Source organism: Caenorhabditis elegans, chromosome IV (genome assembly GCF_000002985.6).
Source record: "Caenorhabditis elegans chromosome IV".
NCBI lineage: Eukaryota > Metazoa > Nematoda > Chromadorea > Rhabditida > Rhabditidae > Caenorhabditis > Caenorhabditis elegans.
Window position 1 is genome coordinate 13,342,780 of NC_003282.8, and position 13,327 is coordinate 13,356,106.

At 37.7% G+C, this 13,327-nt stretch overlaps 5 protein-coding genes across 7 annotated transcripts; 3 read left to right on the plus strand and 2 right to left on the minus strand.

Moving 5' to 3' along the window:
• Positions 1 to 75: 75 nt before the first annotated feature.
• On the plus strand, positions 76 to 3,629 carry glr-9 (Solute-binding protein family 3/N-terminal domain-containing protein). Its single transcript, NM_070163.3, has 10 exons — positions 76 to 204; positions 251 to 343; positions 810 to 935; positions 991 to 1,093; positions 1,149 to 1,237; positions 1,546 to 1,799; positions 1,842 to 1,917; positions 2,701 to 2,955; positions 2,997 to 3,146; positions 3,219 to 3,629. The coding sequence occupies exons 1-10, from the start codon at positions 79 to 81 to the stop codon at positions 3,408 to 3,410; spliced, it is 1,464 nt and encodes a 487-aa protein (NP_502564.2). The 5' UTR covers positions 76 to 78; the 3' UTR covers positions 3,411 to 3,629.
• Positions 3,630 to 4,885: 1,256 nt separating this feature from the next.
• Positions 4,886 to 5,877, plus strand: W02A2.9 (Plasma membrane proteolipid 3). The gene is made up of 2 exons (NM_001028239.5): positions 4,886 to 4,961; positions 5,677 to 5,877. The coding sequence occupies exons 1-2, from the start codon at positions 4,908 to 4,910 to the stop codon at positions 5,794 to 5,796; spliced, it is 174 nt and encodes a 57-aa protein (NP_001023410.1). The 5' UTR covers positions 4,886 to 4,907; the 3' UTR covers positions 5,797 to 5,877.
• Positions 5,878 to 5,949: 72 nt separating this feature from the next.
• Positions 5,950 to 6,052, minus strand: W02A2.12 (uncharacterized protein; the record flags this gene model as incomplete). The annotated part of the gene is given in 2 exon segments (NM_001380511.1): positions 5,950 to 5,984; positions 5,986 to 6,052. Coding segments are annotated over 2 exon segments (102 nt in total).
• A 290-nt stretch (positions 6,053 to 6,342) lies between these two features.
• Positions 6,343 to 10,414, minus strand: rec-8 (Meiotic recombination protein rec-8; the record flags this gene model as incomplete). Of its 3 annotated transcripts, NM_001268798.3 has the most annotated exons (8): positions 6,343 to 6,550; positions 6,605 to 6,702; positions 7,175 to 7,322; positions 7,820 to 9,264; positions 9,707 to 9,822; positions 9,871 to 10,067; positions 10,113 to 10,312; positions 10,362 to 10,414. In NM_001268798.3, the coding sequence occupies 8 exons, from the start codon at positions 10,412 to 10,414 to the stop codon at positions 6,462 to 6,464; spliced, it is 2,346 nt and encodes a 781-aa protein (NP_001255727.1). The 3 variants fall into 3 exon arrangements, with proteins under 3 accessions (NP_001255727.1, NP_001255728.1, NP_001255729.1); NM_001268799.3 differs by lacking the exons at positions 9,707 to 9,822; positions 9,871 to 10,067; positions 10,113 to 10,312; positions 10,362 to 10,414 and having other exon boundaries at positions 6,462 to 6,550; positions 7,820 to 9,248; NM_001268800.3 differs by lacking the exons at positions 6,605 to 6,702; positions 7,175 to 7,322; positions 7,820 to 9,264; ... (2 more) ...; positions 10,113 to 10,312; positions 10,362 to 10,414 and having other exon boundaries at positions 6,462 to 6,536.
• Positions 10,415 to 10,943: 529 nt separating this feature from the next.
• mex-5 (Zinc finger protein mex-5) lies at positions 10,944 to 13,325 on the plus strand. Its single transcript, NM_070165.7, has 5 exons — positions 10,944 to 11,064; positions 11,113 to 11,633; positions 11,679 to 12,102; positions 12,153 to 12,301; positions 12,566 to 13,325. Exons 1-5 carry the CDS (start codon positions 10,951 to 10,953, stop codon positions 12,762 to 12,764), a joined length of 1,407 nt encoding a protein of 468 aa, NP_502566.1. The 5' UTR covers positions 10,944 to 10,950; the 3' UTR covers positions 12,765 to 13,325.
• Positions 13,326 to 13,327: the final 2 nt, after the last annotated feature.

Genomic DNA, 13,327 nt, shown 5'->3' on the forward strand with positions numbered 1-13,327 from the left:
CTTTTTTCAAAAAGAATACAAAGCAAACAAAAAGTTTTAAATTCCAGATAATATGCACTTTTCATTCAATTGGATGAAATGTCTACTCGACGACAACTCCGTGTCGTTCTTGCTCGAAATCCGCCAGATGCTTTTGCAAATTGTCCATTATTCCCGACTCTTGATGTCATTTTACAATGTCCGTTTCCCGGATGGACCATGGAGGTAAGAAATTCCTACATGCCTACAGTAGAGGAAATCCATTTTTTAGGTTCTCAAAATGATAACGGACTCTTTGAAATGGGAAATAATACCTGTGGTTACACCGACTATTGTTGGAGGACTCGATTGGGGAACATTGCAGGTAATTTCACCCGGTCGAGACGTAACGGGGACATTAGCGGGTGTGATCGAGGAGGGGAAGAGACAATTGCCGTTATGTTATTTTTTTGTCGACAAACTCGGCAAAACGGTCGGTTTGCCAATTTGCCGGAAATTTCAGATCCGGCAATTTGTCGATTTTCCGGAAATTTTCATTTCCGGCATATTGCCGATTTGCCGGAAATTTCAGATCCGGCAAGTTGTCGATTTGCCGGAAGATTTAAATTCCGGCAATTTGCCAGAAATGTTTATTCTCTTCATTCTGCCGATTTGCCGATGGCCAAACATCAATTTATCGGAAGTTTTCAGAGAGATTTTATTCTAAAACGGAAGCACTTGAAACTGTGCCTTTTTGAAAATTTTTCCCGTTTTGTTTTTGAGATATTTTGATAGAATTTGCTTACTTTTCAAAATAAATAAAGTAACAATCATACAATTAAGAAATTCAGAAAAATGGAACTTGGAGTGGAGTACTTGGTTATTTGCAAAACGGAACTGCCGACGCAGTTGCTCTTATGTATCAGAAAACTGACACCAGAAACGAATACTTTGAGTATTCCTACCCGGTAACTAATGTAAGTAAAAACTCTACTTCCGCCCGAGAAAAAATAATAGACTTAAAAAATCTAGGTTCAACCGGTATTCGTAGCTCGAAAAAAGACTGAAACTCTCGGATCCGTACTGTGGAATGCTTTCAAACCATTTTCAGTTGAAGTCTGGCTTTGCTTGCTTGGTAAGAATATGTAGTTTAAATTATTTAAAACTAAACTCAAACATGAAAAATTCAGCAAGCCTTGTGCTAAATCTTCTCATAATGATTGCCATCAGTGGAATTGAATTCAAATTGTTATTCAGAAGTCGGTTCAGACCTTGGGAGGTATAATCGTTTTTGGGAAGTGTTTTAATGCAAAATTAAAAAAAAAAGGATTTTTTGTTACGGAAAATTGCTGAGCAACTTTTGAAAATTTATTTTGAAAAAAAAACGCTGGAAAAATCTGAAAAGTATTAGAAAATTTCAGAATAAAAGTGAGCTATTTTCAAAATTTCTACAGTTTGCTGAAATCTTTGAAAAGATCTAAAAATGGATGAAAATTGAAAGCCTACGACTTTTTCGTAATTTAAGTACATATACTGTGTTTCGAATCTTTCAACATTTTATTTTAAAATCAGTGTCCCAACTTCCAGATGCTCTGGCATGTAGTCCAATTGCAACTCGACGAAAAAAGTGATGACATGTTATTCTACACCCTGTCTGGCAATATTGTCCTATTTGTTTTTGCACTTTTACAATCGGGAATACTAATTGAAGTGTACAAAGGTATGCTTCTCACTGCACTTATTACTTCAAATGGAGATAATCCATTCGCAAATGCTGATGAAATGATCAAGCTTATTGGAGAGAAAAAGTATCATCTAACTACAAACTACATGGGAAATTGGTACGTTTGGAAGTTATTCTTGTGGTTGAATTGAATGTTCAGGTACTTTGATGATCTTCAACATTCCGATCAGCAACATTTCGTGAGCCTCCGAGCTGCGACTGCTTCTAATCCAGTTGTAAGTTATACATTGTGATTACTGTAGGATTACTGTAGTACTGTAGATCACTGGTACGGTATTTTAAATAAATGTAGAAAAATTATAGAAATACAAACTCCGCGTGGTGTCAGAGTGTCTCATTTTGGCTTGATTTAGGTAGATCTACAAAAAAATGCGAGAGAAGAGACGAAATCAGTTGAGAACTTAAGTTCTCAACTGATTTCGCATGGTTTTTTTGGCAAAATTCCAGCATCTTTTGTAGATCTAACCGTAATGGGACAGGGGCCAAGACTGGGCTGAGAACCTTAAGAATAAGTAAAAAGGTACTGTAGAGTACTGTAGGGTTACTGTACACCAACCTATTTTTTCAAATTATTTTAACCCCGAAAGAATTTTTTTGAAGGAATTTGAATTCCCACCAAATTTCAATTAATTTTTTAAATTTTAAGTATTATAAATCCTGCAAAAAACAATTTAAAAAAATTTGTGTTACCCCGCCAAAATATTGTTGTTTTTCAGGAAAATCAGGGAAATTTGAATTTCTCTCAAAAAATGTGTAAATTTTTTTGAACATTTTTCAACCCGCCCAAAATTTTTTTTGGTGAATCGCGATCTTTTGCCAATCATTTTATTGCGGAAAATTTGAATTGCCAGCCAAAACTTTTTTATAGCTAAACGTTAGGGTCACTGTAGTAGTGGTTAAGAATGTATTTATATGTATGTCTATTTATGATTTGAGAGTACTCTATATAGGATTACTGTAGTGATACCGTACCTACAATCACAATAGTTTTGTTCCAGATCCCGGCTGCAAGTGTCTCTGCTGCACTTGATCTGGTAGATTCTGGAAAGTATATCTACCCGATTCAACAAGATTCTCTGGCAATGCAAATGAGTAAAGAACGATGTAATTACGTGTATGTTAGTGATGGAATGCCCCAAGTCTCCTCGTTTTTTGTATTTACCAAAAATTTTAGTGGAATCGCTGAGTTTAACACTCAGATTATTATGAATCAGGCGTTTATACAACGAACGTTCAATAAATATTTCAATGAGGTGACGTTGAAATAAACGATTTTTAATCCAAGTCAGTTCAGGGCTTCAAACTGGGTTTTATTCCAAAATGTGAAGTAACTGAACCAACTGCTTCGGATGCAACAAAACCATTGGATATTGAGTCCGTGATTGGTGTATTTACAATTGGAGCATTGGGGGTTGCTGCTTCTCTAATGGTTTTTGTTTTTGAGGTAGGAGAATTAAATTTTACTCGATTTTCCAATAACGCTTCCAAAAAAATAATATCTTCAAATCTATCTCAGATATACCACTACTGGCATGTTCGTATCCTTGCCCGTCGTGCCCGTATGCGTGATCCATGGAATGTACGTAACCTGGCACGTATTGCCCAAATACATTTCACGACACACGAGCAATATTCGGACATTGATGTTATGCGTCTCGTTGATGCATTTAATGCCACTTCATCGTCATCCGATACCTCCACATTGTGAAATCTTTACTTATTGATGATTCATTTATTTACATTTGTTAAACACTTTTTAATGTTTGTGTCACATGATTCATCCTCTCCGAGACACACTCTCTCTACTTATAATCCTTCCTCTCCACCCTTCGACAAGTTATCAGTTCAACCATTTTCGGCACTTATTTTCATCAGTTTGATGGAATTTTAAACTCTTTTTGATTTGTAATACATTTTGCTCTGAAATTTCCTTTGTTCTTGTATTAGAAGTTAAAGTACGGCAATTGCAGGTTTTCAAAATTTCCGGCAAATCGACAATTTCAGCAATTGCCTGTTTTGGATATTTCGGGCAATTTTGATTTATGGCTATGGGCAATTCCGGCAATTGCCGGGTTCTAAAATATTTGCCGAATTGCCGAAAAATTGCCAAAATTCGATTGTGCACCCCTGAGTCCAGGGAAACTCTTTAAAAAATGTTATTTTTTCCAAAATTTTTCTGAAAGTTATATATATATATAATAAGTGTAAACTTGAAGTTCAAAAGTTTTATCATTTGAAAATTTGAAAGCAGCTTATCAGACCTCTCGTGACTCTCACCTTCGAGTAAAAAGGTTTCAACGACCTGACTCCTTTGGAGTGTCCTTGAATTTGATACTAGAGCACTTGAAAAATTTTTTGGAAAAATCATGCATTCCATTTATTTAATAAGCTTCAGATACAACGGCGAAAATGTTTCAGGAAATTTTGAAACGCCTTTTTTTCAAAATAAAAAACCTGTTGCGGTTTATACTTATTAGGCGCCGCTCTTTTCTTGGCTAGTGTGTATTTCACATAATGTTTTGCAGTATTCTAATAAATTCTGTCGGATAGATTTATATAATATGAACACTTTTTTCGTAATAGTTTACTCATGGCTGCTTACATCGAATATAGAATAGTATACTATTTATAGCATATAGCATTTATAGTATACCTTTTCTAATAGTAAGAGAAATTTCGCCTTTTCCTAATTTTCATAATACTTATGTTTTCGAGATTCTAACGATTTCGCGAACTCTGTAGAATTTTTTAAAACTACGAGTGCCTCTGCGGAAACTTTAAATATTAAAAAAATTGCATTCTCTTTTCTTTTAAAAAGTGCAAAACTAGAGAAAACTTAAAGTTTTAAATGTTTGCAAATGAATCATATTCCTAGAAGTCACATATACATTCGTCATTCTCATTTTCCATGTCAACACAACGAGTACAAGAAACCAAATTGTGACCTGATAAGAGCATTATTAGTCAGGCAGGCATACACATCATTTATTTTTTTTGAATTCAAATCGATATCTTATCAGATGCCATAATATTATCAGTACGTACTCTCCTCTTCTATTGTATAAATAAAAAGACAATAAAACAACCCACACAACAGCTCTTCTTCTCATTCTTTTTCATTGTCTTGATACCTCGTTGTGAATAAATTTCTTATTTGTTTTCAATTTTTTAAAAGTATTCCAGCTCTACTAACCAACAAACCAACATGCCAATTACCTGCACCGATATCCCGAAATTCATCTGTGCTCTTCTTCTCCCAGTAAGTGTTAGCGTTTTGAAAAAATTTTCATTGTCAGATATAATCACGGAAATTGCGGGAATTTAATCGCAGACTTCTCAACTGATTCCGCATGATTAAGAGCGTGCTGACGTCACTTTTTTGAAAAAAAAATTCCCGCATTCTTTGTAGATCAAACCGTGATGGAACAGCCTGACACCACATGCATTTATTTATTTAAATACGTTTGTGAAAAAAAACTAGAAAAAAAATCATTAAAAATTGGGACCTGAATGTTCTATTACCTAGACGCGAAACTTTACGATTTTTACGCCAGGAATACGGTAAACGATCTCAACACGACAATTTTTTCAATGGGAAGAGGTGTGCACCTTTAAAGAGTACTGTAACTTCAAAATTTAGTTGCTCCTCGATTTTGCATAGTTTTTCCAAAAAAACATAGGTAAAAACATAACCATACCATTTTTAAAACAAATCCTGAGAAAACCTGCGCAAAAACGAAATTTTCTAATTACAGTAGCCTTCAAAGGCGCATTCAAATAACAAAAAGTTATCGTGTCGAGACCGGGTACAGTATTTTTGACGCAAAAATTGTAAAATTTTGGGTTTAGTACAGTAATTTTAAAGGCGCGTGCACAACACTTTTGAATAAATGCAATTTTCATTTAAAACTGTAAAGCTGTAGCGTTCAAAGGCGCAGGTATTCAAAAATTCGAAAAAAAGTTTCAAATTGCAGCCAATTGGTGTTTGGATGGAAAAAGGATGCGGAGCCGACTTGGTCATCAATATTGTGCTCACAATTCTCGGCTTCATACCCGGAGTCATCCACGCTTGCTTCATTATTTGTTGGTACTAACCTTGATTTCATATAAATAATTATATTTTATATACTCACCCGGGTCATATTATTCACGTTTTCATAAATTAATATTTTGTATTTCCTACCAATTTTTATTAGCTAGAGTTAGGGCTGTTATGAGGGACGTCCCTTTTTGGGGGGCGGGGGCGATCATTCGTCCCCCTCATGGGGGCGAGGGACGCCCCCGTCCCCTGGTTGGGGGATGGGGGACGACCCTCGTCCCCGATGTGACGAAAAGTCGCGTCCTATTCATTTTTACTTATATTAGATATTCACCTCATTTAAAATATTTTTACGTGAAACTCGTTTCCGTTAAATTGTGCGGGTCCATCGTGGATATTCCACACAAAAAACGTGTCACTTTAATAATTATGAAGCAAAATCATAACTTGTTTTGCTATCGACATGGAGGATACAAACGCACATTTTTCGCACTGGATGAAGGAAGCGCCCCCACGAGGGGACGAGGGGCGCCCCTTTTCGTCCCTCATAACAGCCCTAGCTAGAGTCGTTTAACAACAGGAAAAAAAGTTAAAAAAATGAATGGTACAGTAGTTTTCAGTTTTAAAGATTAACGAACAAGGCAAAGCAATAAAATACAACAAAACAATGGAAGCTATGAAAAATTGGGAAATGATACAGTATCAATTATATTAGCAGCTTCACATTTCTTCGTGGCTGATGTGACGTACTAGAATTGGAAAATAAGGATCTTCTTGCTTCGCTTCAACCTTCATATTCTTGAGACTCACTGAAAAATATTTATTTTTATTTTAATTTGTGTCTCAACGACTAAATATCTTACAAAGAAGGCCCTCAAAGGCGGTTGCTGCCTTTTTACGATCGTGATCCGCAGTGAATTCATTGAAATTCACCCATTCTGGATATCTTGCTTCTGCTTCGCTGAAAAATTGATTTTTTTTTGATTTTTCGTAGTTCCAATTACGATCAAAACTGAGCGATTGACCTGCCAATGCGTCGCACAGAAAAAGAGGCGGGGTGTTGTTCTGCAAGCCTGCGGCTCGTGGACAACTATGAAATAATTTTTCGCGAAAATTCTGGATTTCGGAATATTTTCGCTAATTTCGTTGTTGTTAATATTCGAAATAAACTGACTATTTATGGTATTTTTCCGGCGAAAATGGCAAATTTTCGTTGAATAAACTCCAAATTTTTAGATTATTTCGAATATTAAACACAAAAAAATAAGCGAAAATTATCCGAAATCAAGCATTTTAGACAAAAATTTATTTACAGTTTTCCACAATGGCTGGCGAGCCGCAAGTTTAAAAAAACGACGCTCCGCCTCATTTTGTGTGCGGCGCCTTGCAAAATTTGCAGGTCGATCTTTCTGTTTTAGTGTTAGTATACACACTTGAGCAATTCCTTGTGGATGTTGAGCCGATTATTGGGAAGGAGACTTCCAGATGAATAGAAGAATAGTTCATCTTCTCTAGCATCTCGAGTCCGTTCTTCATCCTCGAATAGTCGATTACGGCGAGTATCCTCTTCCAGATCGTCAGCTGAAAATATTTTATTTTAAACTATAAAGTGGGGGCGACAACCGAAAGTTTGAAAAATAATCGGCGAGTATAACAAAAAAATCGAACAACGAAAATTCTCGATTTTTCAAAAATCCAAAAATAATGTTTTTTACTTTAGTAAAAAAAAAACCAAAAGCCCGACACAAACCATCGGTTTGCTTATTTTTTTAAAACAATTTTGGTCATTTTCTACCTAAAGAAATCCAAGATATTCTAAAGAATAAAATTATATGTTTTCTTATTTTTTTTATGAGCAAAAAAAAAATTGATTTTATGATTTAATGTGATTTTTATCGTTCATTCTCTGAAAATGTAAGAATTTTCGATTTTCGAGGAAAAAATCGAAACATTTTTGACCTTTTATTCCGAAAATTGGAATTTTTTTTTGGTAATTCGAGAACTGCCCAATTTAAACATTTTCGGCAATTTTCGGCAAAAATTATTTTCAACACTAAATCGACATTAAAATATCTCACTTCTCATAAATTGAACCCCTAAACTGCTTTTTTGACGGCGTCGAACATTTTCAAGTTCTTCTTCGGTTCTCATCGTCAAAAGTGGATCAATTTCTTCAACTGGAATAGGATCCAAATTCAGTTCAGCAATGATGCTCGTCTCCCGGCGTTTCTCTGGAGTTGGGAACAGACTAATAACTGAATATTTCAAATCTTTGATCGGCGTGGGCGTACGAGCAGTTCTTATTGGATGCGGGGGCGCTTCATATTCCAAATTCTCAAAAACTGGATTCTCCTGTAGCTGTCTTGGCGGGTTGATATTATCCGTAGATGGAAATTCTTCAGGTTGACGAGGTTGCTCTTCTAGAAGTAGAGTATCCTCAACGATGCGATTTGGAGACAGAAGACAAACTTTTGCATATTTATATTCTTCCTCTTCTTCCTCATCTTCATCCTCTTCATCATCGCTCACTGGACTTCCAACAGCTTGATTATAACAAGCTTTGAACATATCCCGAACCTCTGGAGGAAGACGATATCCGATACTGAAAACTGGTTCTGGTAAGTTCATGAGCACCGCGACTGCATCCGTTTTTGGTGGAATCTTTGCTATTACATCCTCCTTCTTACGAACCAGTGAGGAATAATCGGCTTGTAACACTTTTTGCACAGCTTCGTCGATTTCCAGATCATCGCTGTGGATGATCGGCAGATTGCGTTTCGATTTTTTCCGTTGAGGTAGAACATCATGAATTTGGGAGTCTATTGCGAAACTCGGATCTTCCGGTCGCACAGTTGAATGAAGATCTGTCAAATCGGTTTGATTAATCGGAGTTACTGGACGCGATGATGGTCTTCTTCGTGCTCTTTCCAACGCGTCTTCTTCCTCTTCGACTTTTGATTTCTTTGCTGGAGGTGGTAGAATTACATCTTCAAACAATTCTAAATCTTTCGGCAATGGTGGCAGTCGGCTGTTCTCGTCATCGGGTAAATCGTTGATCAATTGAAGATATTCAACAACCATATCCTGCTGACTCGCTGGAATGGTGACAAGATCAATTGCATCTAGTTGTGGTGGAAGCTCTGGCTGTGGAAGCTCAAGCTGTGGCGCGGGCTCCTCGATAATTGGTTGAATGGGCTCTTGAATAGGCTCCTGGGGTGCTGGTTGTTCCACGGTTTCACTCGGGAGCAGAGCAATAGAGACAAATTTTGTAGGCTCTTCTTGCACAATTTCAGAAGCTTCTTTGGGGAGCTGAAGAGCCTCTTCTTGCTCTTCCTGGAGGATAGCAGATCGTTTTCTGGAATCGACATCTATCGGAAATTTCTCGCCAAGTGTGATTTCAGGGATCTCAGGGAACAAAAGTTGGCTGAAGTCGGCAATTACCGCGTCATTTCGTCGTTCCTTGTTGTGCTCATTTGAACCGTTACCCTCGACAAACGTGGAGTGCATGGTGATTTCTTTTTCTCTGAAACACGAAAATTTTACTTTTGAAATTAATTTAAAATTAAACTATCAATCCATCAATTTTGCAAAAAGCAATGTCGCACAGAAATAGAGGCGGAGTGTAATTTCTCTACCCTGTGGCACGGTTTTTTCAGAGCTTTTGTTGATTTTTTTAAAATAAAATTTCGATTGTAATTGGTTTATTCTCTTTTTTTCGAATGGAAATGCAATCCGCATAAATTCTCATAAGATTATAAGGATATTTAGAGCTTCATTGGTTGTAAAAACAGGAAATATCCTCGCAATCTTATGCAAATTTAATTGGATAGCATTTTCATACGCAAAATGCGAATAAATCAAGGAAAATCGAAATTTTATTGAAATAAGGTGAAAAACCGTGCCGCAGGGTTCATGTGCGTCGCTGCTTTTTTTCAAAATCTGGGATCGATTATTCAGTTCCGAACCTCAGGTAAGGCTCAACACATCCATAGATCGCATTCAATTCTGAATTATTGTCAATCCACTGATTCATGTTGGGCAACGCATCCATCATTATAAAGTCTCCTGGATTTCCATTGATCTAGAAGAATATTCTTGATTATTGATTATTTAATTAACTTGAACTCACTCCCAATTCGTCGCCAATTGCTTGTAAATGAGCCAAATCAACCCGATCCAACTCCTCGACGCACATAATAGGCTTAGATCTCAGTCTTGCGAATTTATCTTCTTTTCTCTGCAACTCTTGGTTTCTGTCGAACCTTTCAGCCATCAGCAAAATGAAACTTTTCTTCTTCATGAGCTCTTTGAGCTTCTCGACGTCTCCTGAAAATATTAATTGATTTCTGACGATACAATTCTCCAACTCACGTTTCAAGAAATCAACCTGAACTTGATGGATCAAAACTGTTCCATATGTGAGCAGGGATAGCAAATAAAGTCCAGTTTTTGTTGCTGAGCCCCTGTGCCGTTCGGGAACCATTTCAATGATTGAATGACACAGTTCCGGGAGATTTTGGTCCAAAATCTCTCTTCGTGACAGCTTTTTCGAGTCGCCGGTACCAAGAATCCTGGAAAAGCAGAAATTATAAATTAGATTGAAAAGATGAGAAAACTCACCAAGCCACGTGAAACACGGCATCTTTTCGAATTACTTCCGCAGAGACAACCATCTGCAAGAAAATACATTTTCGACTGATTTTACGGTTTTCACAACGGCAAAATATCAGTTTTTAAAAAATTAAACCATAAAACAAATAATATAACCCAATTTTTACATCAAACCACAAGAAAAAAATACATTTGGGCCCACGGATAAAGAAATTAAAAAAATACATTTTTTAAAGGCGCACCGAATTAAAATTCATTTGGGTCTTACCGCGTATACCGTACTCCGTTTGTTTGATCATTTTTGTCAGCGCTGGCGGTTGTTTTTTCATTTCATTTCTGCTTCAAAGACGTTTTCTCGAATAATTTTTCGTTTATTCTCTTTTTTAAAATTAATTTCTAGCCGTAAATGTTATAAATTCACCCATTTAACGCAAATTTCATGGTAATCTCATGGAAAAATGCAGTTTCTTTGTTAAAGAAAGCTTAAATAGCAAAAATTCCCCGACTTTCCCCAAAATCCTGCTCGATTTTCCGTTTTCTCATTGTATTCTCTCTTAATTAATTTTATCGATAATCAATTGAATGTTTCAGACAGAGAATGAAAGCGGCATCAAATAGTGTCTCGTCGGCCGGAGGATCAGTGTCACCTACGACAACCCAGCCACCACTACCACCAGGGCAGTCGTCACATCCTCAAATCTACGATCAACAGGTATTCACAATCAACAAATGTTGATAATATTACAGTTATATTTTTCAGATGCAGTACTACTTCGCGGCTGCCATGCCGAACCAGCCAATGGCGACGTATGCGGCACAAAATGGATCTTCTCAACAGTACGCCCCAGCGGCTCCATATTATCAAGATGCCAACGGACAGTATGTGCAGGTTCCCGCGAACGGATCAATGGCTCCTCAACAGCACATGATGGTTTCTGGTCAACCGTATCTCTATATGGCTCAACCACAACAAGGAGCTCAGCAAGTCATGCAGTCAGGACAACCACAGCTCATCTATTATCAACAATCAATGGCTCCACAAGCGGCTCCAATGTACTTCCATCCTATGCAAGCCGCACCGATGCTTCCAGAACAAATGGGTGTGATGCCACATACGCAGCCGGCAATTCCACCTCAACAACAGCCAAGACAAGTGGGAGTGGAGATTAGTAGCACACGCACAGCTCCATTGACCTCGTCTACTCCTCTTCCAACAAGTCTCGAATACGAGACTGTTCAGCGTGATAATCGCAACAGGAACATCCAATTCAGATATCATCGGTAATATTAGTTTGAAATTTAATATAAAAATTATATGTTTTTCAGTGTTATGGAGCATGACGAGTTGCCGATCGATGAGATCTCAAAGATCACCCTTGACAATCACAACGATGACACGATGAGCGCTGAAAAGGAAAATCATTTCCATGAACATCGTGGCGAGAAGTTCGGTCGTCGTGGATTCCCAATTCCAGAAACTGACAGTCAACAACCACCCAACTACAAGACTCGTCTTTGCATGATGCACGCATCTGGAATCAAACCATGTGATATGGGTGCTCGATGCAAGTTTGCTCATGGGCTCAAAGAGCTCAGAGCTACTGATGCTCCGGCTCGCTATCCGAACAACAAGTACAAGACAAAGCTGTGCAAGAACTTTGCGCGTGGAGGAACTGGATTCTGCCCGTATGGACTTCGTTGCGAGTTTGTTCATCCAACGGACAAGGAATTCCAGAATATTCCTCCATATGTGAGTTTCCACTTTTGCTCATCATTTTTGAAACTTTAACATATTTTCAGCAGCGCATGTCTCACGATGACCAGGATTACGACCAGGATGTCATTCCAGAAGACTACGTTGTCGCTAGACATCAGCCACGATTCATGCGTACAGGTGGAAGAGCTACCACGCCGACCAAAGTGATGCTCAAACATCGAAATGTGGCAGGGTGAGTAGATCATCGAGACACCACCGAATTATTGAATGAGACACGGAAAATTACTGTAGAAATGAAACGATTCGTGCCGCACGGTTGCGAAATTGAGCTCGTCATCTTTCTGTGCGACCCGGTTTTTTGCAAAATTCAGGGTTCGATAGTTTGATTTCAACAGTGCCATTTCTTTTTCAAGCATATTAAAATAGAACTGATTTTACCTAAACATAGAAAAATCCTCATTTTCTGATGTCTTTTTCTCAATTACATAATTTTCAGCTCAATGATGTGCCTCTCCAATGCTGGTCGCGATCTTCAAGCCGGAGGTGATTACAATCAACCGGAATCCAACGAAGACGACTTGCCACCACACTTGAGACGGAATCGCAGAGAAAATCCACCGATGAACAAGCGTCGCACATCTCTCAGCACGAAGTGGACATCTGAGGAAAATCTCGGACTAAGAGGACACTATTAGGTTGTATGTTACCACACGAAATTGCTTTTTCATGTACTATTGTCTGTACATACCGCCCTCTCTTTTTCCTCTACACAACTTTTTTTTACAAATTCATTCAAGCTTTGACCACCCAATCACACAAACCTCTAATCAAAATCATCTAAATTTTCATACTCTACTAATTTCGAAGTAATCAGGTCTCAGCTTTTCAACAACATTTTTACCAGCTTTCTTGTGCCTTTTTACCCGATTTTCCCACATAGCAAAATTTATCTTTATCCGGATTTTATTCCCAATATGTTTTTTTTATCAAATCCCACCCCAATTGTTTACCATTTCACCATTCCTGGCCCCAAATCACTTTGTGAGTCCACCCAACATAATCTAATATAGAATGTTGACATCCAGCCTCCTCCCACCTCTTACCCTCAAATACTATCTAGCATGTCGGCCCTTGATCGGCTGACAATATATATAGTTTATTTTTCTTTCCCCTTCCTCAATTTTTCCATCTCCCCACCGCCCAAAGAGTTCTTCCATAGAGATTGTTCAAACTCCAATAAATGGTGCAAAGATTATAC